Consider the following 27,857-nt stretch of genomic DNA (forward strand, 5'->3'; position numbering starts at 1 on the left):
TGTGTGTCTGTTTCAGGGAAGGACGCTCCAACGCCCATATAAAAGGAGATTGCCAGCGGATTGGTGATATTATGCTCCACAACATGCATACACTGAAGGTAGGAGATCCAATTTATAAACTCTGGGATTCTCACCATCTATACCTTCTTTGGGATGTACCAGTCAAATGATACTCCTTGCATGTAATTTTAAGCTGCACACTATTGTAATAATAAAAGGAATATTTTGGGTGCCAGCTTCGCACAGTGTGTTTTGGTTCCTCTCCAAATATGTTCTGGAAGGAATGTGGTGAGTCCATGAGCAGAACAAATGTGGCCTCGGGAGTGCCATAGATTGAGTTGCCTCAAAGCAGTTTTTTTTTTAGCCAGCCCACCTTCTTTATGACCTCCATAAGAGAGGCCAAGCCCTCTTGTCAGACTTCACTCCCTTGGAAGTCCCTGGAGGAGGCTTATCTCTGGCTAGAAAAGGCCGTGCCAACACCTTTACCCTCAACAAATGAAATTCTGTAAGTGCAGGTCAGTACCACCTTTATTTGAGCATGTCGTAACTTTTAGCATTTTTATTTAACAAGTGCCTTACAAAGTACATGGTACTAATTGCATGGCATTACAGCATGTAGAAAACCTTGTACACAAGGTTTTAATTGTGTATTGTTCATTAGCTGTATTGTTGCTGTATTGTTCATTAGCTCACATGGTCTGGTGCCTAAGAGGAATGGCGAATCTTATTCAATGTCTCACATCAGTGTTCCAGTGGCAGTGTTACTCCAGCATGCACAGGGCAGAAACTGGCCCTGTGCATGCTGCAGTAACATCTTGCTCAACTGCCTGATATCACACAGAAGAGAGATCAACTGGATTTAAAGGCAATAATACAGTCTCCATTCTCTCTCTTCCTTTCTGAAAACTGGCAGAGAATATACTGGGGTCTATATTCAGCGGCATTTAGTTGGATAACTTGTGAATTGTCTGGCTAAATGCCGACTTGTAAATATTTTGGGTACTTGTCCAGCTACATTATAGCCAGATATATCATTATCCAACTAAAATTTAGCCAGATAATGTAGGGGTGTTCTGGGGGCATTTCTAGGTAGAGTAAAGTTAGCCAGATAAGTTATTTGTCTAACTCCAGTATTCAGAGTTAGCCGGATAACATAAGAACGAAAGAAATTGTCATGCTGGGTCAGACCAAGGGTCCATTGCGCCCAACAGAGGCCAAACTAGGCCACAAGAGCCTGGCAAGTACCCAAACACTTAGAAGATCCCATGCTACTAATGCCAGTAATAGCAGAGACCATTCCCTAAGTCAACTTGATTAAAAGCAGTTAATAGACTTCTCCTCCAAGAACTTATCCAAACCTTTTTTAAACCCAGCTACACTAACTGCACTAACCACTTTCCTCTGGCAACAAATTCCAGAGCTTAATTGTGCGTTGAGTGAAATAATTTTCTCCAATTAGTCTTAAATGTGCTACTTGGTAACTTCATGGAGTGCCCCCTAGTCCTTCTATTATCTGAAACTGTAAATAACCGTTCCCTGTACGTACCCAGATCAGTCCAGACTGTGGGTTGAGCCTCCTGTCCAGCAGATGGAGACAGACCAAAACTGAAAGGATATCCTATATCAGGACAGAGCCTACCCTGCAGCCCTTCAGTATTTGTCTGTCTCCAGCAGATGGATCAGCTCACCCTGCGGTCTCCTGATCTTGGCTAGTCAGCCCTTGTTTTCCTGTTATTTTCTTTCCCTTTCGGATCAAGCAAGTAGTAACTTATTTCTAATATTGTTTCAGTCTTAAAAAAAAAAAAAAAAATATATATATATATATATATATATATATATCTTTTAATTTTGTTTGTGTCGGACTCTTCCTTTTTCACAGGAGACGCTTCAGTCTCCTGGCTCTTGCCGGACTTAGGGGGGCTTGGCCCCTTGTGCATGGCATAGCCTAGGTCTGAGTTTGCTTCCTCGGTGTGGGGGATTGATACTGGTGGTCCAGTCACTCACCACTCCCACCCCCCCCTCTGGCTGCCTTGAGGGCTCAGTGCTTCTCTTTTTTTCCCCTCTGTCCTGGGAAGTTTTCACTTCCTCTCAGTTTAAAAAAAAAAAAATAAAATAAAACAGAATTACTAAAAGGGGAAAAGTTTTAGCGACCTTAAATCCACAAGCCGGCAGCCAGACCCAGAGGAGCGTGCAGGGTTCACTCTTCTGCCTCCGCTTGTACCGGCAGCCGAAAAGCTTTTTTTTCTCTCAGCTGTTTGTGTTTGCAGATCGCAGCTCCTCTTCAGTGGGGATGCCGCGTCTTAGCTCCTGCACTGCTTGTGGTGAGCCCTCGTCATGCCTATCGCGCGAGGGGCTCTGTTCAGCATGTCTGCCGGGTGAGGAGGGTCCCTCCTCGGCAGCGCTGCCAAATTTAGTCCGCGGTCGCACTTCCCTCTGCATGGCACGGCCGTTCCCGGGTCGGCAAACCGCGGGAACGGTGGCCATCTTGGGAATTTTGGCAGCTCCCGATTTGGGGCTGCCAGGGGCTGAGGACCCAAATTTTTCAGTTTCCCCCCGTTTTGAGCCCCATGCTGCCTCGGGATGAGGTCCCTGACCCCCCTCCCCCCTCCAGCAAGGCTAGGTCCTGTTTTTCTTTGGAATTTGTGCTCCTCCTGCACAAATCTTATTTGGCCAGCTTGCAGTAGGAGGAGGACCCTTCCCCAGGTCCCCTTCCAGCGAAAATCCCACAACTGACTCCGCCGCCCATTCTCCCGACCCCGGAGCCACAGGGGCCCGTTAGGGTGTGGGTGGTCCCGGGGATACCTCCCATCCCTGACCCTCTGGCGCCTCTGTTACTCCAAATCCGGATCCCACCATGGATTTAGCAGGGGTGCTCCCCCCCCCCCCCCCCCTGGAGGGGGATGACCCTCGGGTCCTCTGCATGTTTCAGAGGGAGGAATTGGAACCCCTCATTCCCTTTGTACTCCAGGAGCTGGGAATTGAGGGGCTCCCTGCGGATACGCTGACGGCTTCGCTGCCCAAAGATATGGACCCGGTCCTGGCTGGACTCAGGGCTCCTGCAAGTGCCTTTCCCTTCTATCCTTTGCACAAATTGTTGCTCCTCGGGAATGGGAAGCTCCTGAAGCGGGGCTACATGTTGGGAGGGCTATGGACAAGCTCTACCCCCTCCTGGAGGATTGCTTGGACATGCTGCGAATTCCCACAGTAGATTCTTCTGTCTCTGCGGTCACCAAACACACTACTATTCCAGTAGTGGAGACCATGGCCCTGAAGGACGTACAAGATCGTAAGCTTGAAGCCTATTTAAAACGCATCTTCGAGGTTCTGGTTTTGGGGGTCTGTGCGACGATTTGCAGCAGCCTCATGCAGCGGGCAGGTCTTAGGTGGGTTCAACAACTGCTCGACACCCAGGACCTCCCGTCTGCAGAGGCGGAGCAGGCTGAATGGTTGGAAGGCATCATCGCGTATGGGGCAGATGTGCTGTATGACCTCCTCCGTATCCAGGCGAAAGCGATGGTCTCAGCGGTTTCCGCCAGAAGGCTCCTCTGGTTGCGCAATTGGTCAGCGGACCCGTCATCCAAGGCGCTTGGGCACGTTGCCTTTCAAGGGCAAGTTGCTTTTTGGAGAGGACCTTGAGCAGCTTATTAATTCCTTGGGGGAAAACAAGGTTCATAAGCTGTCTGAGGACCGTCCGAAACAATCTAGGTCGTTTACGCCCTCCTGTCCTCTATTCCGGGGTCAACGGAGATATACGCCTAGTGGGCACGGTGGCTCCTCTAGAGGTTATTCTTCCCAGTCTTATTGGTCCCGGCCTTTTCGTGGGCGCAGGCCCTTCTGCGAGGGGGGCCTTTCAGCGCACCACCCCAAAGCCCGCTTCACAATGAAATTCGGTTGACCCATTCCTCGGTCCCCTATCTGGGTGGTCGTCTCTCCCTGTTCTTAGAGGAGTGGGTCAAAATCACGTCTGACCAGTGGGTTCTCGAGATTGTCCGAGACGGTTACGCTTTAGAATTTGCTTGAGACCTGCAGGACCTCTTCGTTGTCTCTCCTTGCAGCCATCTCAAGCGGGAGGTGGTGGACCAAACACTTTCCAGGCTCCAGAGTCTGGACGCCATTGTCCAGTTCTGCAGCAGGAACTCTGCGCCAGCCATTATTCCATTTACTTCGTGTTGCCCAAGAAGGACGGTGCCTTTCGTCCGATCTTGGACCTCGACATGGTCAACCAGGCCCTCAAGATCCCACATTTTCGCATGGAGACCTTGAGGGCGGTCATCACGGTGGTCCACCCCGGCGAGTTCCTCGCCTCTCTCGATTTGACGGAGGCCTACTTCCACGTTCCGATTCGCCACGATTACCAGACGTATCTTCGCTTTCACATCCTCAACCGGGATTTTCAGTTTCGGGCATTGCCCTTTGGCCTCGCCACCACACCACGCACCTTCACCAAGGTCATGGTGGTGGTGATGGCTGCCCTCCGCCGAGGAGTCCTAGTCCACCTCTACCTGGACGACTGGCTCGTGCGAGCCAAGTTGGAGAGACACTGCCGACAGGCGGTAGATCAGGTTCTAGCTCTCCTCTCTTCCCTGGAGTGGATAGCCAATTTTCCCAAAAGCAATCTCCAGCCTTCCCAGGTGTTGGAATTTTTGGGGGCCTGCTTCAATACTCGGATCAGCAAGGTATCCCTGCCTCGCGCTCAAGCTCTCAAACTTATCGATCAGGTGCGGAACCTTCTCTCGCTCCCTCTCCCAACAGCGTGGGACTACCTCCAAGTTCTGGGCTCAATGGCCTCCACCATCGACCTAGTCCCCTGGGCATTTGTGCATATGCGTCCATTACAGAGAGCTTTGCTATCCCATTGGCAGCTGGTGTCTGAGCAGTTTCACATGGTTCTCCCGCTTTAGGTCTCTACCATCACCGCCTTGCAGGGGGTGGCTTTCGCTTTCTCATCTTCTCCGGGGAATGCTTCTTCAGACTCCACAGTGGATAGTAGTGACCACGGATGCCAGTCTGGCTGGGGAGCAGTACCTACCAGTCCCGTTACATGCAGGGGATTTGGTCTCCGGTTCAGGCTTGGTGACACATCAATCGGCTGGAGGCCCGAGCGGTGCATCTGGCGCTACAGGAGTTTCTACCCTTAATCTGCGACAAGGCGGTGAGGGTCCTATCTGACAACTCCACCACGGTTGCTTATATCAACCGCCAGGGGGGCACTCGCAGTCACCTGTTGGCTCTAGAAGGCAGCTTTCTCTTTGCCTGGGCGGAGCATCATCTGGATTGCCTGGCGGCCTCCCATATAGTGGGCAAAGAGAATGTACAGGCCGATTTCCTTAGTCACCAGTCTCTCGATCTGGGAGAGTGGGAACTCTCGGACGAAGCCATGGATTTGATCATCGTCAGGTGGGGTCCCCCTCACCTGGACCTCATGGCGACCTTGCGCAATGCCAAGGCCAACAGGTTCTTCCGCTGCTGGAGGGAACACTGTTCGGAGGGCGTGGATGCTCTAGATCTCCCCTGGCCCACAGATGTCCTTCTCTACGTGTTCCCTCCGTGGCCTCTGGTGGGAAAAGTTTTCCGAAGAATAGAACTCCACCAAGGGCCAGTGGTTCTGGTAGCACCCAAATGGCCTCCCAGACCGTGGCTCACGGACCAAGTCAACCTGGCAATGGACAGGCCTCTTCGGCTCGGCCGTCTTCCTCGCCTGCTTTAGCAGGGGTCTGTATTTTTCGACCAGGCTGATCGCTTTTGTCTAGCAGCCTGGCTTTTGAACGGAGACGTCTGAGGATCAGACGTCTCCGTTATCTCCACTCTTATGCGGGCTCGCAAGCAGTCCACTTCGCTGGCTTATGTGTACGCATTTGGAAAGTTTTTGAGACCATCTGTGCGGAATCGGGTGTTCCGGCACGCTCCGATTTCGTTGGTACTTTCTTTCCTCCAGAAGGGTCTCTCTAAGGGTCTCTCCTTTGGTTCTTTGCGCATACAAGTATCCGCTCTCGGAGTCCTTCTCCATAGTCGACGGTCATCCCTTGGCGGCTCACCCGGATGTGATTCGGTTCTTGAAAGGCGTCAAGCACCTGAGGCCATTCATTTGCTCCACTTGTCCGTTGTGGAGTCTTAATCTCGTCCTTTGGGCTCTCTGTACTGCTCCGTTCGAGCCCCTCCGTCGGGCTACGGTGAAAGATCTCACGCTCAAGGCGGTTTTTCTCGTCTCTATCTGTTCTGCTCGGCAAGTTTTGGAGATCCAAACGTTGTCTTGTCGGGAACCCTTTTTGCTGTTTTCCGATTCCGGAGTCTCTCTCAAAACTGTGCTTTCTTTCTTGCCGTCTTCTATGTCGACCAGTCGGTAGAGCTCCCAGCATTCTCTCCAGAGGAGGTTGCGGGGACCGCTGGGGGCGACCTTCGCCGACTTGGTTAAACGCGTTTTACTCCGGTACCTCCAGATTACCAACGACCTTCAGGTATCGGATCATCTCTTTGTCCTCTGGAGTGGTCCAAATCAGGGCAAACCGGCCTCTAAGGCTACCATTGCTCGGTGGTTAAAGGAGGCAGTTTCCTTGGCCTATCTTTGTCCTTTAGGCCCTCAGGCGGTTCCTGAGGGCCTAAAGGCTCATTCGCTGCATTCTCAAGCTACTTCCTGGGAGGAGAATCAATCTGTTTCTCCGCAAGAAATCTGCAGGGCCGCTACCTGGACGTCCCTGCATACGTTTGCTTGACACTACCGCCTGGATGTGCAAGCACCAGTCTTTGGTTCTTTTGGTAGGCAAGTGCTTCGAGTGGGACTGTCTCAGTCCCACCCGGTTTAGGGAAGCTTTGGTACATCCCATGGTCTGGACTGATCCGGGTACGTACAGGGAAAGGAAAATTAGTTCTTTCCTGTTAATTTTCGTTCCTGTAGTACCACAGATCAGTCCAGACGCCCTTCCCTGTTTATTCTTTCATGTCGTCCATTGAAGCTTCTTTTCTTGCAGATTTTCAGAAGTCAGTATTGTATTCTTCTCTTCAGTACACCGGAAGCTTTAGTTTTGGTGACCAAATATATGCAAGAGTTCCTTAAAAAGTTGTTGAGTTGCTCAATTGAGTTTTATAGTTACTTGCTTGATCCTGTTATTGGTGTTTTTTTTCTGCTTTGACAATGTTTATACTGAAGGGCTGCAGGGTAGGCTCTGTCCTGATATAGGATATCCTTTCAGTTTTGGTCTGTCTCCATCTGCTGGACAGGAGGCTCAACCCACGGTTTGGACTGATCCGTGGTACTACAGGAACGAAAATTAACAGGTATGAACTAATTTTCCTATTCACATCTACTCATTCAAGACCTCTCATGATTTTAAAGACCTCTATCATATCCCCTCTCAGCCATCTCTTCTTCAAGCTGAGCAGCCCTAACCTCTTCAGCCTTTCCTCAAAGGAGAACTGTTCTATCCCCTTTATCATTTTGGTCGCCCTTCTCTGTACCTTTTCTATTGCAACTATATCTAAATTGCATCGTGTTGTAGAGTAGTCTTAATGTTAGCCGGATAAACTTATCCATCTATCTTTAAGATAGTTGGTTATATTCATGGTGTTTCTGCTTAAAACCTACAAAATATTTAACCCCTAAAATATTTTGTGTGTGTGTGGCTGGAGGGGTGGTATGAAAGGGGGGTACATGTTCATTTATAGGAGCATGCTGCGCTGCCTGCATTTCAGTTGTATCTAGAATTGAATTACTGGTGACTTTGGCATTGTGGACAGTCAAAACCAGAGCACATTTTCTATTTTGTGTTTCTTCGGGGGCTCTGTGTATCAAATTAGTGATCCAGGGTGATGTGCTTTTTTTATGTATCTCTTTTCATCATCTACAAACATAAAAACTTTAAATAGTTGCATATTTTCTATTGAAACATATCACAATACATAGATTGGGTAAAACCTGAAGCAGAAAATTTGGATTTTGTTTCTGTGGGTTTGGGGTTCTGGTTGCAAGTAAGTGACCTAGGCCAAGAGCCCAAGTGTTCAGAACAAGCATCCCGGGATCCATATTGGCATCATGTATGTAAGAATAACTGCTCCAAGCACCGAGGTGCCATGCTGAACACCTACATGCCATGAGCTAATGCCCAGGTTTTACCCAAACTCTAACACCACAAAACACACTTTAACAATTAAAATTAAGGAGGCTGGGCAGACTGGATGGACCATTTGGTCTTTTTCTGCCTTCATGTTGCGGGCGCTATTAGTTTCAGGGGGGTTGGACGTGCGTTTTCGGCGCGCTATTACCCCTTACTGAATAAGGGGTAAAGCTAGCGTGTCAAACGCGTATCCAAATGCGGGTTAACAGTGCGCTCCACCGGAGCTCTCTGTACTCTGTATCAGCCTGTATGTTACTTTAAAATAACCCTTTTTTAAAATGTATCCATTCATTTTCATTAATATACATTCAAGAAAATAAGCTTAAATAAAGAAAAACATTATGATAATCCATCAAATAAGAAAATACCAATTATCTAAATGCAAAGGGAAAGGAAAAATATATGTACAGTATATACATTGTCACATCCACATTTGACATGAGAGAATCCAAGCAAGGATAGAAAGCTGATATTAAACATAAAAGAAAATAGGAATTAAAAAGAAAAGAAATGCTGAGCACAGTTAAGAGGCAAAAGCAATTCACACCACACAAGTAAATCAATTAATTCAAGAGGAGTACTAGCCAGGTGTTTGTCCAGGCCCTATTTCTACCACCAGACTCACTGGTTTTAACTTAGCTTCTAGAAAAAAGCCCTTTAATTGACTTGGTTCATCCCTATATATAAAAGGCTTGTGTCAGTCGGTCAGTCACAATGAGGTGCCTCTAGCCATCAGGTGGCGCCTGGAACAGTGGAAGGAGCACTGTGCAAAGACTATGCTCTGTCTGCAAAGCTTGGTCAGATACACATGGAGGCATGCAGGCACCCAGTCACACACAGGCTCCCAGATACGCCTGCATGCATACAGACTCCCACTAACACACATATACACAAAGCATCATCTTCAGGTATCGCCAGATAAAGTACCTTTTGTCAATAAAATTAGTGGAACTGGGTTTAAAAAAGGTTTGAATAAGTTCCTAGAGGAAAAATCCATAAATTGCTATTAATTAATAAGCACTAGAACTTTAGGTTTATTTAATGTTTGGGTACATGCCAGGTACTTGTGACTTGGATTGGCTACTGTTGAAAACAGGATGCTGGGCTTGATGGACATGTAAATTCATTTTGATAAGGCTGTTACCTATTTCCCCCCGATTTAAAAAAAAAAAAAAAAAAAAAAACCAAAAAAAAAAGTGTGCCCGACACGCACATTTTAACCCGCAAAATTAACGCTTGCCTGGAGCAGGCATTAATTTTTGAGAAGCCCAAAAACATTACAGAAAAGCAGAAAATACTGCTTTCCTCTTCCTTTTTTTGGTTCCTCTGACTTAATGTTATTACATTATTAAGTCAGAGGAACCGAAATAGGAGAATTAAAAAAAAAAAAGTGTGCCAGCGGTCAGGTTAGGAAAGGAAATGCTCAATTAACGAGCATCCATTTTCCTAACCGGTGTGTGTGGACAGGTTAGGTAAATGAAACTGAGCGTCCCTTTTCCTAACCCTGACTGCCACTTCTCCTGGGCGCCCGCTGCCGAGGAGGCACTAAGGGTACATAATTTCTCCTAGCGCCTCCTTTTTACCGCAGCACCCGATTTTAAATATTAAATCAGGCACCCAGAAGAGGTGGATAGGGGCGCGTTAAGGGAACAGGCTCTCAATCATGAGCGCTTGTTTAACACGTGCCAATTTTGCATAGGCCTGACTGAGTGAACCTCACTCCTAAATGGGTGGGCCGAGAGAGCAAGACTAATTGGTCAGTTCTCTCACAGGAGGACAATAAATAGTGCAGTGCCCCAGGGATCTCTATTGGAACTGATGCTTTTTAATCTTTTATAACAATTGCTAGTTAGCGCTCCCTAGAGCTGAGCAACAAGAAAGGTGTAATATATTGTCAAAGTAGTTTTTGGAGAGTTTCTTAAGTTTATATATGCTTGCTGTTTATCATTTTCACTTTGTTTTATTTTAAAATTTAAACTGTTACGGAAACGACAATCCGAGCAATGCCAGGCAGTTTTTGCTAGTAAATTTGACAGATATATATATCCATTTCCATTTACTTGGAAGACAAAAAGCAGAAAGTGAACTCTCAAAGAAGTAGCTCTCTGCTGCACAGGCAGAAACTCCTTATGTCTCTACTGCAACATTTTACACAAATCAGGGAAACCCATATCTTATGCTCAAGAAAGGGAGTCTCTTTATATCTAAAGAAGAACTTCAAAGTCCAGTTCAGCTCTCCTTGCTGTGTCAGCTGTAAGAATTCCTCTGTGCATTTAAAGTTTCTTAAAAATTGCCTTGTCCCTCCCGACGCAGCCTTCGGGCGAAACACGGGGTCCGTGTCGGGGGACCCTGAATGAGAACTTATTCAGCTTGACTTGTGAGCAATGGAGTTGCCGCATTGAGATTATTCAAAATAAATTTTTGCTTGAATTGAAACTATGTATCTGGACCTATAAATTCCTTGTACTCCTTTGGGGTTTGATAAGAACATAAGATATGCCATACTGGGTCAGACCAAGGGTCCATCAAGTTTCCAACAGTGGCCAATCCAGGCAAAAGTACCTGGCAAGTACTCAAACATTAAGTAAATCACAAGCTAATATTGCTTATTAATTAATATGTTTATGGATTTTTCCTCTAGGAACATATTCAAAGCTTTTTTAAACCCGGTTACACTTACTGCTGTAACCAAATCTTCTGGCAATGAATTCCAGAGCTTAACTATACGCTGAGTGAAAAAGAATTTTCTTTGATTTGTTTTAAATGAGCTACTTGCTAACTTCATGGAGTGTTCCCTAGTCCTTCTAGTTTCTGAGAGATTATATAACTGATTTACATTAACGTGGTCAAGTCCTTTCATGACTTTGTAGACCTCTGTCATATCCTCTCTGTCATCTCTTCTCCAAACTGAACAGCCCTAACTGGACTGAGCTTCTTCCAGTTCAATTTTAAACTGTCTAAGGAGAAATGCTCCTTTTCTTTCTCTCCTTCCCCTTTCAGTTGACCCTTCTTTATCTAAATAAAAAGCCCTGGTGAAAGGGGGCATGGTCTCTGCAGGGATTTTCAGGACCTCAGTAAAATACCTCCTAAGCATATTTACAGGGATAGTCAAAAGGGTCGTTGGGAAGTTAAAGCATCAATTGAAACATCTTCCGTGGTTATCTAGGGCTTCCAACTTATGATCATGGATCATCGACTGACCTTTAATAAGGGCAGCATTGCAGTTTTGGATCCCCATGATCTGGTGCCTCTCTGGTCAGTCTGCATCTGTTCATGCCATTGGATTTGCTCTTTCATTTCCATGGTAACCTCAAGTACCTTGTCCATCCGCTTCGATAATGACTATACCATAGACTATCTGGCCACCCATAGGGTCTCCAGAATTACAACCTGTGGTGCTGCTACTGGGATATTTGTTTGTCATCTTATTTTCTCCAGTGATTCTGTCAGGGTGAATCTCACCTCAGATCCAGTTCCTACATTAGGGCTGACTTCCTCTCCACCATGCTGTGGCCACATCGCCTCAACTTCCACTGCAGTTGCTGGGGTTTCACAGGAATTCCTTCCTCTCACAATGATTCTGTGCTGCAAGAGGCCTGCTTGCTCTGCTCATCCTGAAAGACACCAGCAGCTGCTACAGTGACTAGCTGCTGCACAAGCGCAATATCTCCAGGGATCGCCAGATTGCTGTATGCCTCAAGATTCAATGAGGCTTCCACCTCCCCTATCAACCTTAGATCCTGAGGCATATGCCTCTGCAGTGTGGCGAAGGAATACATCCAATATTGTCTGAATAGAAGAGGCAGGTTTTGGGCCGGAAAATAAGTGTAAACCCTCCCCTAACGCTTGCCCATAACACTGGTAACTTAGAAGAAAAATATTATTCAGGGAGGAGATCCTCCCCTTCACTCTTCTCTACTCAACACTATCTTGAATTCCCATCCTAGTGTGATCTTTTTGATGGGAATCTCTAGTTTTGTTACATTCAGATGAGATTTGGTGCATTGAAGTCTTTTTTCTGTCTTCTGACTTCCTGTCCCCAGGACTTTGCTGGTTACCTGAAGAAACATAATGAGGTGCTGACGGAGCTGGAAAAAGCTACAAGACGGCTAAAGAGGCTGGAGGCAGTCTACAAGGAGTTTGAGTTGCAGAAGGTTTGCTACCTGCCCCTCAATACCTTTCTACTGAAACCCATCCAGAGGCTGATGCATTACAAGCTGATCCTGACCAGACTTTGCCGACACTATACTCCAGAGCACCATGACTTCAGTGACTGCCAGAGTGAGTGGAAGGCTGGAAAGAGAGTCAGGAGGTTGCAGGAGCAAAACTAAGCCAGGAATAGGGAAGACCTGAAGGGGATGGTCAGGAGAGGTTTTGTAGTGGTAGGGGAAAAAGAAAAGCCAGCAAAGGGTGGGGGGTATGATATCTGCGGAGTGGTGGGATGATGTAGGAGGGAGCAGTGGGAAGAATTGGAGTAGGGTGCAGTGGGTTATGGCATTGGCACAGATGCAGAATTGAAATAGAACTTGAGACAGGACTGTCTTCAACAGATGCCATCTTGATTATACCAGTGTTAGAGAGAGGTTGTGGGTGAGGCAGATAGTGATAATGAACAATGCCAGCAGCATGAGCACCTCCACTGTGGGGGAAAAGCTGTGAGGAGGGTTAGTTTTGGAGCCTCCCTGTTACAGTTAAGTCTCCTCCCAAGATCAGTCCAGCTATTCATGTTGTGATCATATTTTTCATATAAGAACACCTTTCTGAATGCTTAGTAGTGTCTTAATGAGGCTGGCAACATAACTGCTTTTAATGAGCTGCTGAGCGAGTAATGCCGGTTGAAATGGTTGAGATTCACAATGTGTCTATACTTTTCTACTGGAGAGATTTCCCCTGATGAAAGACCAGATCTGAAACGTGGCCTCGTTGGGAGGGCCGTAAGGCAATTTTATAAGTGGTGTTCAATGTCGTGGATTTATAAAAAATAATAGTTACAGGCAGTATTGTTAAGAGATCATTCTAAAAAAAGCTTTATCTCACATTTTGTGGTAGGCAGTATAGACTGTTTTTAACTTCTTTAAAAAAATTTTATTTTTTTTTTTAAATAGTACATTTTTGGAAGGAGGTTGGCAGATTATTATATGGAGACACCAGTTTTGATGACCTGGGGGGGGGGGTGATCAGCCTACCAACCCTTTCTATTTAATATTTTGGTCCATTTTTTGGAATGTTTTCAGAGGTTCTTTTTTTTTTCTTTTTTTTTCTATCATTTTGTTTGAAGTCATGCCTTCTAGTGGAGAGTTTTTGTCTTTAATAAATTTTAGACAGGAGGGATTTGATTATGTAGAAGACACTAAGGGCGATTTGATTATCTGAGTTTCTGTAATTGTGGCTGGTGGTTGAGGGGCCTTGTAGGCATAATTTGCTCATATTTTAGGGAATCCTAACCTATGACCGCTTTGGCTGAAGCAGTCATCACTTTTCTTCTAAGTGGATGAACCTATGGCTTGAAATGCTCATTCACTTTGGGAATGAATTGGAAAGAGAGAGTGGATTTTGATGATCTTGGTTTGCTTTAAATTCTGTTTGGATTTTTTCTTTGAAACATAGATTTTATTGTCTAAGCAACATAGAATTATAATCATTGTAGCCTATAAGTCAAATTGACTCCATTGCAGTAATGCATGGCCACATATATCCTTACTGCTGGTACAGTATGTTTCTGATGCCTGAGATGATGAAGAATAAGTTACAATCCAGTGCAATATAAAGAATTTTTTAAATCACGTTGAGTATGTGTTACCTCTGTAAAGTTGCCCCTTACAGACTGACATTCATTACTTTCTATGTTATAAATGCAATGGTTGATGATTAAATGCAGCGGGCATATGAAGGCATGAGTAGCTGCTGCCATGGGAGTTGAGCTTGTGACTGCCCATCACATGTTATCTGGCTGTCTATGGTGCACACCAGCACATGCAGCTCCTTGCTTCTCCATTAAGTAACCTTGAAACTCTCATAGCTCTGAGTTTTCATTGTAGAAATTCTTCAACTAAACTATAAATGAATTCAATCATGGCTTTAGACTGTCTCACAAGTCCCCAGAAATGTTGAGTTTTGCACAAACTGGTACTGATTTGATGGTGAAATTGACATTTGCCTCTGAATGATGTTTTAGGGCCTATAACAGTTATAATTAGTGAGACTGATACTGAAATATTAATTATGCTAATACAAATAATAGTCAAAATTCTGCAGCCAAATATGATCACCCAGTGCTAATTAATCAGATCCCTGAAGTGTAGCTGAGTGCTACATTTATCCTTCTTCTTGTCTGCTTTGTGTTTCCTCCCAACAGGTGCACTTAATGAGGTGACAGAGATGGCCTCCCGGCTGCAGGGTGGCTTGGTCCTCCTGGAGAACTTCCAGAAGCTGACAGAGCTCCAGCGAGACTTGATTGGGATTGAGAACCTGACTATTCCTCATCGGGTGGGTTATGTAGGCCCCTTTTAAGAGAAACTGCTTTGATCAAGGCAGAATATGCCCCATCAGCCAAAAGGATGCTAGATAAAGGCCTCTGTTGCCGTGAACCACCTCATTATTCTTGCTATTGGGGAGACCTCGGCTGGAGGGGGGGGGAGGGGGGAGAGGGCAGAAGAAAGCAGTGAAATGTAATCTCGCTGTATAATTCATTCCCTGCCATATGCTTTAGTATTTTGGAACTATTTAGAAGAAAATTATTTTGATGAGTAGGACTTCCCTTAATTCAGTCGCAGGACGAAAATGGCGCTGATCAATCCACAGACACTTGATGCTTTTTAGTTGCCATCTGGGTCTGTTCTATGTAATACTCTTTTTTTAAATAATCTTTTAAAATAAATAAATAAATAAAATACCCAAAGGTGCCATTTAACCTCTTGAGGTCCTGGTGAAACTGGCAGTCTTTTGGCTTTGGTTAACCTTGATGCATGTCTTTGCTGCCCAGGTACATTAGGGATGTTCCTGGCATGGCATGGTGGTATGGGTAAAGGGGCAAGTACATGAACACCCATTCCAAGAATAGAGTCATTTCACGTTGTACCCAGACGTTTAAAGCCCCTTGCTCTGTCCCGTAGGAATTCATCCGGCAGGGCTGTCTCTACAAACTGACGAAGAAGGGCCTCCAGCAGCGTATGTTTTTTCTGGTAAGTGCTTTCCTCCTTTTACTGTCATAGCATCTCTCACCTGTGTTTATCCTTTTCCCCACTCTTCTCATTCTCCTAGCATTTATAAAGAACAAGCAGAGGAGGATAGGAAGATAAAAAGAGGCAGGGAGGATGGTTAGACAAAGACAGACATGGAAGAGAACACTGCTAAATCAGTAAAAGGAGAGAGAGTCTTCTGGGGACTTATAAACGAGAGCTGAAAAACCAAAGCGTTAAGATCTACTATTACATTTCTATAAAGCTATGAGACATATGCACTTCGGTACAGAGCGAGAACATGGGGTTAGTGAGTAGGGGAGACCGGCAAAAAATTGTAATTAAGTTCTTTTGCTTAGTTTGTACAAAAGAAGGAGAAGATGACATGGCTGGGACAAAATACAGAGGCATAAATGAATTTGAAAAGTTCACAATCCAATTTACAGTGGTGAAAGTACTACACAAATGAGAGTAACCATGGGACCCAATGGGATACCCGCTAGGTTGGGATGCTGAAAGAGTTCATAGTGCTGACTGCACTGCCTACAAATCTGTTTAGTTTTATCTTTCAAAACTGGAGGGGTTCTGAGGAACTGGAGGATAGCAGATGTAGCCCAGTTTCACAAAAGTGGGACTAAGGAGGAAGCCGGGCAACTACAGACCTGTTAATTTAACTTACAAGTGCCTTCACTCTGCAGCTCCTCGCTACCTCCCCTGTCTTATCTCTCTCTACGCTTCTCCAGGTGCACACCGCTCATCAGACAAGTCACGTCTGTCTCTGCCCTTCTCCTCTACCACCAAGGCCTGACTCCGTGCTTCCCACCTGGCTGTGCCAGGTGCTTGGAATAGACTTCCTAAGCTAGTGTGTCATGCTCCCGCTCTCAGCTTGCTTAAATCTCATCTAAAAACCCAGCTTTTTGGGGGGGCTGCTATTAAATCTTAAGACTGATTGTCTGCCTTCAGCCTCTTTAACTAATTTTTAACCGTATGAAACTCCCCCAAGTCTCTTGACCTACGTGTTTTGTCTTGGTTAGATTGTAGGCTTGTTTGTACAGTACTGCATAGGGCAAGTAGCGCTATAGAAATGTTTGATAGTAGTAGACAAAGCTTTGGAAACGCCACTAAAGAAAAAGTGCAGCAAATGTAATAGATTTAATATATTCTAGATCCCCTGAAGACAAGGTAGAGCCATAGCCAGGCAATTCAGCACCTATGGCAAAGTGAAAAAGCGCACATAAGCTGGGAGACCTTTTTTAAAATTTAAAAACACTATTTATAATCTATAAGCAGACAGAAGTGTGACCCTTAGGTCTGTAAGGATGTGATCCATAACCCTACCCCAGTGTTTCCCACCCTCTCCTGGAGGCACACCTAACCAATCAGGTTCTCAGAATTGCCACAATGAATATGCATGAGAGAGATTTGCAAACACTGGGTCTCCGATGTAATCAGATCTGTCTCATGCATATTCATTACAGATATCCCCAAAACCTGACTAGTTAGGTATGTTTCTCAACTCTGTAAAGGGTTGGGGAAAGCTGCCCTACCCAACTGATTAGTAATCTCTACCTTGTTAAGCAGTAGGAATTGAAAAAGGAATGTGTGTCTAGATCACAGTGGAGTTAAGGGAAAGCCACTAGCTCTTTTGAAACTGTTATGAAGTTTTGGGGAAATGGTACCTCTGTGATTTAATAAGATAAGTCCTGTGAAGTTTGCGGCTATCAAAATTAACAAACTATTTTGAGGACTTCCAATGATGCACTGTACCTGGCTGGTCATGGGTTGAACTTGCTGTGTGTGAGTTCCCCCGAAACTTGACAAAATGATCGCTTTTTCTGACTCACCAAACATCTGGAGGAGTCGTCTGGTAGATAGAGCAGAGGGCTACGAACCAGGGAAACTGGGGTTCAAATCCCACTGCTGCTCCTTGTGACCTCAGGCACAAACTTAGATTGTGAGCCCTGTGGGGATAGGGAAATACCTGAATGTAATCTGCTTTGAAGTGCTGAAAAACGAAATATAAATAAATAAAAGAGAAGGCTGCTGTTTTATTGATTTGTGATCATTACTTTTGTAACAGCTATTTGAATGTTAGTTTTATAACTGCAGGTTTACTAAGAAGTTTGGGATGGTGTGAGGGGTTAATGTTAAGTTCAGGAGATACATTAAAATAAATCCTTATCAAACCCTTTTGTGCTTATACAGTTCTCAAGGGAATCCATGACTACTGAGTTTGGAAGCAGTAAATCTCCCAAAGTTAACATGCCTCTACTGATCAGTTTTTTTATAGCCATGTTATAATGATGCCGCCGGAAATGCAGGATTCCCCAAAATTGGAATCAAGGGAGATGCAGACACTGAAACACCAGTAATAAGCCTTAAAAATCTCCAGGCCACACTCTTGGCCCTAACCAAAACATAAGATGCCACATTGAAAGGTAACTGAGCCTTATCAGAATGCAGAATGAACTTCAAATCCAACTCGGGAAACAACACGTTTTCCACTGTCATATCCACAAAATACCTAGTTGCGCTTACCCAGTCAGAGGGCGCCCAGTACCCTTGCACCAGCCCTGCTCGTATCAGAACCTCATATGCTCTCTGGTATACCCACACCTTGGCTTTGCAAAAAAGAAAACTCTGTAAACGAGAATATGCTTGGAAAAAGCAAAGAACCAATAATAACTTAAATCTTTCATCACGAACTGTTGAAATATTGCACACTTGTTAATACACAAAGAAATCCTACTATTCAAACTGTATTTTACAAACCAACAATAATCCCAAAGTCCTCTTCAATACCGTTAAATTGATGACTAGACAATACAATCCAAAATGCAATTACCTCAAAGCTAGTACTTCTCAAGAACTATGTGATTCCTTTAAAAATCATTTTCAATTAAAGATTCAAAATAGTTAGTACTTTTTTCTGCTACTATATCAAACATACCCAATGTTTCTCCAGTTCATATCTGGGAAACTTTTGAAAGCATAGCTAGCACAGAAATTATTCAAATTATATAAAAAATGAAGTCATCTACTATCCGCTATCTCCCTGTTCCACTGTTTTGCTTAAACTCATTAAGGATGATATCGCCCTACCTATTGCTCCTATTGTTAACTCCTCTTTATCCTCAGGGACTTTTCCTGATTCCTTAAAAACTGCCATAATCACTCCAGTACCAAAGAATTCTGCTAACACTAATCCTGGCTATAACAACTTTCGTCCTATCCCCGCCTTACCATTTTTATCAAAAATCATTGAACCCGTAGTCTTAAAACAACTTACTGATTATCTTGACCAACATTCCATCCTCGATCAGTATCAGTTTGGGTTCAGACCTAACCACAGTACTAAAACACATCTTCTATCCAATACTGATATCATATACTGCGGTTTTGATTCTGGTGCCTCTTACATTTCTATTTTTCTCGATCTTTCTGCTGCTTTTGACACTATTAATCATGAAATTTTTCTATCCCAACTTTCTAGCATTGGTCTATCTGGTACAGTTTATCTTTGGTTGAAATCCTACTTGGTAAATCGAACTCAGCAAATTCATATAAATTCTGCTACCTCCTCCCGGTTTCCATTGAACACTGGTGTACCCCAAGGGTCGTCTCTGTCTGCAGCATTGTTCAATATATATCTCTCCCTGATATGTCAATTACTTTCCACGTTAGGAGTTTCTTACCGAATATACGCAGGCGATATTCAGTTTTTCTTTCCCACATGGCAGGATTGGAACTCCACACCAAATTCATTACGCTATGTTTATCCTCAGTTAAAACTTGTTTATTGCATAAATTTAACTAAAACTGAAATTGTTTTTGGGCAACCCTCCTTTTGATAATATTCCAAATCATATCTCATTAGATAACATAAACATCTCTAACAATGTATGCAATCTAGGAGTCTACTGTGATCTAAACTAAACATGCACTCTCACATTCAATCTGTAGTTAATATATCATTCTACAAACTGTCTTTTAAAACATGTCAAGTCACTCTTAGGCCATACCGCCTTCCGTACAGTTCTTCAATCTTTAATATTAGCAGGTTTAGACTACTGCAGTTCTCTTTATTCTGATTTGTCGCAATCCACACTCTGGCAGCTTCAACTGGTACAAAATTCAGCTGCCCATTTACTTTCTAGCACCAAGCTCCATGAACACATCTCTCCAGTTCTTTTTAGTTTGCATTGGTTGCCAATAAAATGGCACATTCAATATAAAATTCTGACTATTATACATAACCTCATGTATAACAATAAAAATTGTTGGCTTTCCTCTACATTACATTTATATATTCCTTCACGCAATCTTAGGTCACAAAATCAATTACCTCTTCAAGTTCCATCTCCGAGATCCACCAGACTAGCAATTACTCAAAAATGTGCATTCTCGATTGCAGGCCCTATCACCTGGAATAATATTCCACACTCACTAAGACTTCTTTCCAAGCCTAAAGAATTTAAGAAAGCTTTGAAATATTTTTTTAGGAAAGCCTTCAGATAATTATGCAAATTCCAGTCTTAGACTTTTATGTATTTTACTTCTGTTGTAATTTTTACTTTGTCTTTTATTTTATATTTATATTATCTTTGTAACTTTATATTTATGTATTTTATATTTTCTGTATACTATTCTTTTATTATGCTGACATTTATGGATGTATCTTTGTAAACCGTCCCAAACTTTAGAGTATGTGATCTATAAATAAATAAATCATAGGTCATCTAACAATTAATGAGTTGCCATATTTCTCAAATGTGATTCCAAATAGTTTTTATTTTTTAATTCTTTATTTATAATTTTCAAATCAAATATACATAAGATATTCAATATGGAAATATTGGCACATTGAAAACAAAAATGTTATACAGTAATCAAACCAAAGGAAAAATATTCAATTGCCACTTTAGGACACAATCTGTGGGAAGAAGAACATATAGGAAAGGGCCATGGGGAATGGCTTTAAGACAATATGCAATTTACTCAATAACAGGAAGGTAGCTGCTTAGCAGAAAAAACAAACCAATTTATACAATATCTACTCTATCCGTATTAGGAAGGGTCTGAATTCCCCAACGAGCTTTCAAAAAAGATTGTAACTGGATAGGATCAAAGAAAACACATTTGGTAGAATCAAGAGTTATCACACATTTACAGGGATAACGAATAATACAGGTTGCTCCCAAGGAAAGAACTAAGGGCCTCATTTTCTAAAGTATCGCAGGCCTGCGATACTTTAGGGAATGAGGGGCGGGGAGCCGAAACGGGGGGCGGGCCTGCGCTAGCCGGCAGCGATCGCACCGTCGCGGTGCGATCGCTGCCGGTTTCACACCCAATAGCGCCACCTTAGGAGGTGTAGCTATTGGGAGCAAAATAGGACGCGAAAAGGGCCTTACCTTTTCGTCATCCGCGGCAGCTTCGCAGAGTCGGCCCCGGTGATGCCCCGACTCCTCCTCTTCCGGGGCCGACTCCGCCCACATTTTGGTATCGCACGCGAAAAGGGACATTTCACGTGCGAAACGTCCCTTACCGCGTGCGATACATTTAGAAAATAAGGCCCTAAGTCATTCATTGCTAAGAACTTTTCTCCATTCTTGTGTTGCCTTAGTTATATCTGGAAAAATCCAAATCTTCTGGCCTCCAAATAGACAGTCTTTATTACGAAAATATAAACACAGAATATTATTGCGATCTTGCATAAAGACAAATGACACTAGTAATGTAGCTCAATCAATCAGTTTCGTCTCCAGAATTTTCAAGAAAATCAGTTAGATTAGAAGAAACATCCACAGCATTATTATCCAATGATCTTCTATTGGCTGGAAGACAAAAGATCTTCTCTATAGGAGGAAGTGCTTTCTCTGGAATTTTTAGAACTTCTTTTAAATACATAGAAAAAAGATCAGAGGGTGCATTCAAAGGAATTTGAGTCAAATTAAGTATCCTCAAATTTGAAGATCTAAGAGAATTTTCAATATTCTCAATTTTACGAGAGGTAGAAGACAAGACTTTGACATTAACTTGTACATCTTGAATTTCTACTATAGTAGTTTTCACCTCATTCACCTTCTGTTCCAAAGATACAAGCCGCATTTCAAAGGTTTGAGATTTATTATATAGGTCTGTAGTTAGGGAGACTAAAGGGGTGAGAGATTTATTGACTGACATTAAGACAGTCCAAAGATTGTCCATAGTGATAACATCAGGCTTAGCACATTCAGGGAGATTAGGAAAAACTATAGGAGTCCCAGTAGATATAGCAATATCTGCCAAACCTGCTTTTTTCGCATCCTTAGTCAAGGGAGATAATAAGACCGAACTTTCCTCAGTAAGCCGTGCCCCTTGAGGTCCTTCTTCGGCGTCCAAATGCTGGAATTGCACCAGCAAGATGGCAGAAGTCGGGCCAGGTGAAAAAATGGAGCCTTCTAGCTCCCCGGATGCTCCTAACGAGGCCTCAACTGAGGCAGCATGTCCAGCGGGAGGGCACGGAGTGGAATGGTGATCAGGGCTAAGAGATATATCTGCCGCTGACTGGCTGGCATCCCCAGGTCCGGCCAAGCCGGCTTCGATCACCGAACTCCAGGTGAATCGCGCTTCAGCAATGATGTTTGCCAGAGGGGAACCAGTGAACTTCCCATCTTACCCTGCCGAACAGCTCCTTTCCGTTTCCCCATTGAGGAAAAGAAATATCTGTGAAAATAGTAAAAATATACCGAGAATTCGCAAGAGCTGTGCTGAAATGTGTCTGCTATGCAGCAGCCATCTTGGTTCTGCCCCTTCCAAATCATTTTTAAAGCATTTTTTCTTTTGCACATAAATCTTAGTCTTTGCAGCATCAAATTGTGTTGTAATAAAATCCGCATGAATAACCTTCTGGGAAAATGAAACAGTTTCCGAGAGCACAAGTGTGGATGATCTGAGGTTTCTTCTATAAAGACCTTCTTCTACCTGACATTGCAATGTTTCGGAAAAGACTTCCTTCTTCATGGGTCATAACAAATCACACCATCCCCATTAATGCATTTCTGGGTTCTAAAGAATACATAAAAAGTGCCTAATTATAAAGCTCATGAAACAATCCCCAAAGCCATCATTTTCAAGCACAACAAAGCCACCACTTCTATCAAAAAATAGGGCAACCTCAATTACTTCCACGATGTGTTATATTATGCTTAGACCACCGCTGTTGCTGTCTGCTGTCTCATGAAACCGAACTGTTGCAGATCTGCGCTCAACTGCCGTCATTTTAAAATGGAAAAAAAGCACGTGAAATGTCAGCTGTCGATCGGAGCTATTAATTACAAAATATATAAAATAGCAACATATCACAGGGAGTACAATTTGATCCTGTGTATTCCCACAGTGTTAAGTTTGAAAATCCAGAAGTTTTTATGCCGATTGAGGTATGATCACTACCAGGGATGAGCGGGTTCCCAATGTTGCCTACTGTATTGCAGCAGGACATTCTTTTCAAGATTTTTTTTATTGTGGACAGTTTTGAAATATTTATTTTATTTTATTTATTTAATTCATTTTATATACCGACCTTCATGACAGGAGTCATATCAAATCGGTTTACATGGAACAAAGGGGTAAACATTCTTATCAACTGTTTAACAGTAAAATAATTAGTGGAGGTAAAAAAGTTACATATAACAAGGAGATCAAACTTGGGAATAGAAGAAAGAGAAGGACAGAGGGATAACCCTTGTGATTAAAGAGATTTGCTATGTAAGTTGTCCGGAAGGCTTGAGAAGTAGAGTTCCGAAAGAGAAAAGATTAAGGGAAAGCTTGGCTAAATAGCCAGGTTTTTAGTTTTTTCCGAAATGTTTGTAGGCAGGGTTCCTGTCTTAGGTCCGGCGGTAAGTTATTCCAAATAGTGGGTCCTGCTATCGAGAATGCTCGTTCTTTGGTTGCAGTGTGGCGTGAGGTTTTGTTAGGAGGCACATGGAGAGATCCTTTGTATGATTCTCTGATAGGTCTGGATGAGGAATGGAGTTTGAGGGGGAACTGGAGGTCCAACGGGTGTTGTTTGTGGATCGTTTTGTGGATTATGGTGAGGGATTTATGTAAGATTCTATAGTTTATTGGCAGCCAATGTAGGTTTTTTAAGATGGGGGAGATGTGATCTCTGCGGTTTGTATTAGACAAGATTCTAGCTGCTGCATTCTGGAGCATCTGTAATGGTTTTGTGGAGGAGAGTGGAAGCCCCAGGAGGAGAGAGTTGCAGTAGTCAATCTTGGCAAAGAGCGTGGCTTGGAGGACTGTTCTGAAGTCATGGAAAAACAGGAGGGGTTTGAGCCTTTTTAGGACTTGCAGTTTGTAGAAACCGTCCTTTATCATATGGTTAATGGATTTCTTTAAATTTAAGCGATTGTCAATGATTACTCCGAGGTCTCTAGCATGAGAGATTTGGGTTGAATGAAGGGGCTGAATCAAGGAGTCGGAATGTTCGGTTGAAATGATGAGCAGTTCGGTCTTGGATGTATTTAGGACTAGATTCAGATTGTTGAGGAGTTGGTTAATGGATTGAAGGCAATTTTCCCAGTATAGGAGAGTCTTTGAGAGTGACTCTTTTATGGGGATTAATATCTGAATGTCATCTGCGTAGAGATAATGTGTTAATCTTAGATTGGTAAGCAGTTGACAGAGGGGGAGGAGGGTGGGGGATAAGGAGGATCCTTGAGGAACTCCTACTGAAGATTTAATACTGGAAGATTCTTTGTTGTTAATTTTGACTTTGTAGGTTCCTCCTTCACCTATGATTATAACTTTAAGCACGTTTAAGGGTTTTTGAAACATGAACTCAGCTGTGTCTGCCCTGTGCTGTATGATGGCCACCAACATAAATGTATAACGTGAGTCCATGCTATATCACTACCTACTATGAGATTGTGTATACTGTGTTGTTTTGAAGCTTCTTACACTTTTTGGAGTTTTTTTGGTACTGTAGTTTGTGTATCATTACTTGTCTTGGCTGTGGACAAGACAATGACACACAATATAAGCTTTTGTTCTAAAAATTCCAGAGAAAGCATTTTTGAGTCAGAATAAGATGGGCAGTAAAGCCTCTAAAAAGCAAAACTAATTTCTATTCAGAACTGTCCTCTGTTCTCTCCAGTGCCCTCACCCCAGCAGCCAACTACTTTTAGTTGAGATAGTGTCTTTCCAGAAGTCTTTGCTAATTGGTACAGATGAGTCCAAAGTTTACATTTTGATTTCCCAACTATAAGTACTGCCCATTTTTTTATGTGAGGTGTACAGGCTACTGATCGCAGCTGATGCAAAGAATCTATCTGGGAAACCATGGTACGGATGACTGCCCCCATTATTTTCAGGGTTTAAAGAATGAGGATATACGTATCACCATGTCGCGTGCTGAATGTTTGCCACACTCGCATTTGGCTGTCACCGCTCTCTGAAATCTGTGTGCTGCGCTTCCCTGTGCCCCTCCTCTACCTGGGTATCAGGAGCCTGAGCTGTAAGCAGTGCCCGTGAGTTAAGCTGGCTAAAATGTCCTTTTCCTCTCTCAGTTTTCAGACATGCTGCTGTACACAAGCAAAGGTGTGACAGGTACCAACCAGTTCAAAATCCATGGACACCTCCCCCTGCATGGCATGCTGGTGAGTATGATTCTCCCATGGGACTCTTGTGCCCACAGTTACCCACGTGTCAGAACTGCACATCAAGGTGGCTTCTGAAGCTGTGCTTGGTCTCTGAGTTAACCCAGTCACTGAGAAGTAATTTGCTTAACGTGACATGTAGCCATATTTCCAGGGCTTGTGTTTTCCTAAATGATTTCCAGGAGCCTTCCACCTCCCTTTGAATGGAATCATATCTTGTGCATCAAGAGATTAGCACAACTGGCCTGCAAAGGCTTCTTTGTGGTTCTGGCATTATTTAAAATTATTTTCCAGAGATGAGCTCTGGGCAATTCTGGCTGAATTTAAGACCTGCATATTTTTCTAGAGATCCTGAGAGGTAATTCTGTTTATATGCTAAGGGCCCAATGTTGAAAGACTTAGGATCCTACCTTAAGAATAGGTACCGAGACATTTGAATTTAAATTTTTAATTTGCCTACTCTGTTAGCCAAAATGGAGATTCCTTAAAAGGGGCTGGGACCAGGAGAGAGTCCAGGTTGGGGGAATTAGCATAGGCACTCAGTGCATGTTTCCAGCACTGGATGCATTAGTTAGGTGCCTTAATTTGAGTAAGTCAATATCTCACCTAAATTTAGAAGCTTATATTCAGCCTTTGTTCAAATATTCAGGCTGAATAAGGCTCCTAATTAAGGCACCTTAAATTAGGTGCTGAGCCCTCTTTGATATATCAGGATCTAAAGCTTCAACTACCGAGATTTACGTCCAGGTACTTGTACATGGTAACTCGCTTTCTTTCAGGAAGTGTGTATGAGATGCAAACATTAAGAAAAGGGGGAGGGGGGGTCCAGATGTTATGGCATAGAGCCAGAAACTCCAGGAATGCAATCCAAGCTTTTGTAGCAAAGCAGGATATAAAAATAAAAATATAATCACCTTATTCCTTCTCTCCTTGCCCTTTTGGGTGGTGTAATGCAGTGTGTTCATCTTTGTGTTCATCCAGCCTCAAGGTAGTTGCATTTGTGTTCCTGCTGTGCTCTGGAATATGTAAGTGGTAACTGCCAGTGTTTTGTTCTGCTGCTGCTGCGTCAGCTGTCTGGTGTTTAATGAGAATAATATTGTGTGCTTTGGGTGGAAGTGCATGATACTGAGAGATTCTGTATGTCACAAGCAGCATGCCATAACTATAACACACACATCGGCCTCTGCTGATGGCATGCAAAGTATGTACAAGTGGCAAACTCATAGGAGTTGTACAAAATTTTCTGTTGAGAGCAGATGAAGCTTCAAATAGTCCATCCAGTCTGCCTAGTAAGTTGTTGGTAACTGCCGCTATGTGCGAGTTGCCCCCTTGCCTTCTGTTAAGGGTAAGAACTGCCACTCTGTACAGGTTATCCCCACGCAGAAATGTTACACTAAAAGTTACCACAGCTTACCCCATTTCTTCATTTCTAGCCACTGGGGATGCTCCTGTGCCCTTTTGAATTCAATTACCATACATGTCTTGACCACTTTTTATGAGAGGACATTCTATGGATCCACCACCCTTTCCATGAAGAAATATTTCCTAACATTGTTCTCGAGTCGACCCTCTTGGAACTTCATAGCATGACCCCTAGGTCTAGAGCTTACTTTCCATCAGAAAAGGTTTGCTTCTTGTGCATCATTAATATCTTTCAGGTATTTAAAAGTCTGCATCGTATCACCTCAAATTTTTCTTTCCCTCGTGGTATACATGTTTAGTTCCTTCAGTCTCCCTCATCTCATGGTGTTTGTTGCAGACCTCACACCATTTTGGTTGTCTTTCTCTGGACCACTTCCATCCTATTTCTATCCCTTTAGAGATATGTTCTCCACAACTGAACACAGTACTCTAGACCAGTGGTTCTCAATCTTTTTTTCTGTCGGGGCACACCTGATAGTTCCCACATGCGTGACACACTAAATACATAACAGTCACAAGGCTAACCCCAACCCACCCCCGACTCTCAGTAATGGATATAAAGCAGAACTAGAACATTGCCTGTACAACTCACCATACAAAAAAGATATATTCTGGTGTTATGTCAATAACAGCACCACAAACTCCCTCTACTACCAGGCACAATAGCCCTACTTATAAAAAGGCAGCAGTTCACCACCAATGCATGTCCAATTGAGAAAACACAACAAATAACATGAAGTATATTATGTGCCTACATGCTAGTTAAATATCTCACCTCGGTCACACACACAAGATCGACCTTCACCAAGTACAGAAAGACCACAAATTACAAATATGGAGACAGAACTGGAATGGAAACCCCAAAAAGCCACTCTGTTTGCAGTACAAAACTGGAGAAATGGAAACAGAAATAGCACCTAACATAGTACCCGGATCTGCAATAAGGCACACAAACTATAGAGATGAACTTTGTTTTTCTGGGTCGGGTTTCAGTTTGGGCGCTTCATGGGAAAACTCATTTTCCCACGGATTGTTTTTTGGCAAAAACGAAGCTGGAACCAGAAAAACGAATTAAATAAAAAAAAAAAATCCGAATCGGAAAAAAAAACCACCCCAACCCTTCACATTTACTGTATTACAACCCTCCCACCATCCTGATCCCTCCCCAAGACTTGCCAAAAGTCCCTGGTGGTCCAGCGGGGGTCCTGGAGTGATTTCCTGCACTCGGGCCGTCAGCTGCCAGTATTCAAAATGGTGCCAATAGCCTTTGCCCTTACTATGTCACAGGGGCTACCAGTGCCATTGGTCGGCCCCTGTCGCATGGTAGGAGCACAAGATGGCGCCGGCCGTCCATTGCTCCTACCATGTGACGGGGGCCGACCAATGGCACCAGTAGCCCCTGTGACATCGTAAGGGCAAAGGGCCAGCGGCGCCATTTTGATTCGTAGCAGGCCCGACGGCCCAGAGGGAGAGATCGCTCGCGGGACCCCGCTGGACCACCAGGGCTTTTA

General features: G+C 43.6%; 1 protein-coding gene across 3 annotated transcripts in view; it reads left to right on the forward strand.

Annotated features, from left to right (window-relative positions):
• Positions 1 to 27,857, forward strand: part of FARP2 (FERM, ARH/RhoGEF and pleckstrin domain protein 2) — a 354,029-nt gene that overhangs the window by 298,393 nt on the left and 27,779 nt on the right. For all 3 annotated transcript variants that reach the window (XR_003858526.1, XR_003858525.1, XM_029614957.1), the window contains exons 17-21: positions 17 to 98; positions 12,152 to 12,389; positions 14,464 to 14,594; positions 15,221 to 15,289; positions 24,835 to 24,924. Coding sequence is in view for 1 of the 3 variants with exons in the window: in XM_029614957.1 (XP_029470817.1) it covers positions 17 to 98; positions 12,152 to 12,389; positions 14,464 to 14,594; positions 15,221 to 15,289; positions 24,835 to 24,924 (610 nt within the window). In the remaining 2 variants the exon portion in view is untranslated. The remainder of the gene's footprint in view (positions 1 to 16; positions 99 to 12,151; positions 12,390 to 14,463; positions 14,595 to 15,220; positions 15,290 to 24,834; positions 24,925 to 27,857) is intronic.

The sequence above is a fragment of the Rhinatrema bivittatum genome, chromosome 9 (genome assembly GCF_901001135.1).
Source record: "Rhinatrema bivittatum chromosome 9, aRhiBiv1.1, whole genome shotgun sequence".
NCBI classification, from domain to species: Eukaryota; Metazoa; Chordata; class Amphibia; order Gymnophiona; family Rhinatrematidae; genus Rhinatrema; species Rhinatrema bivittatum.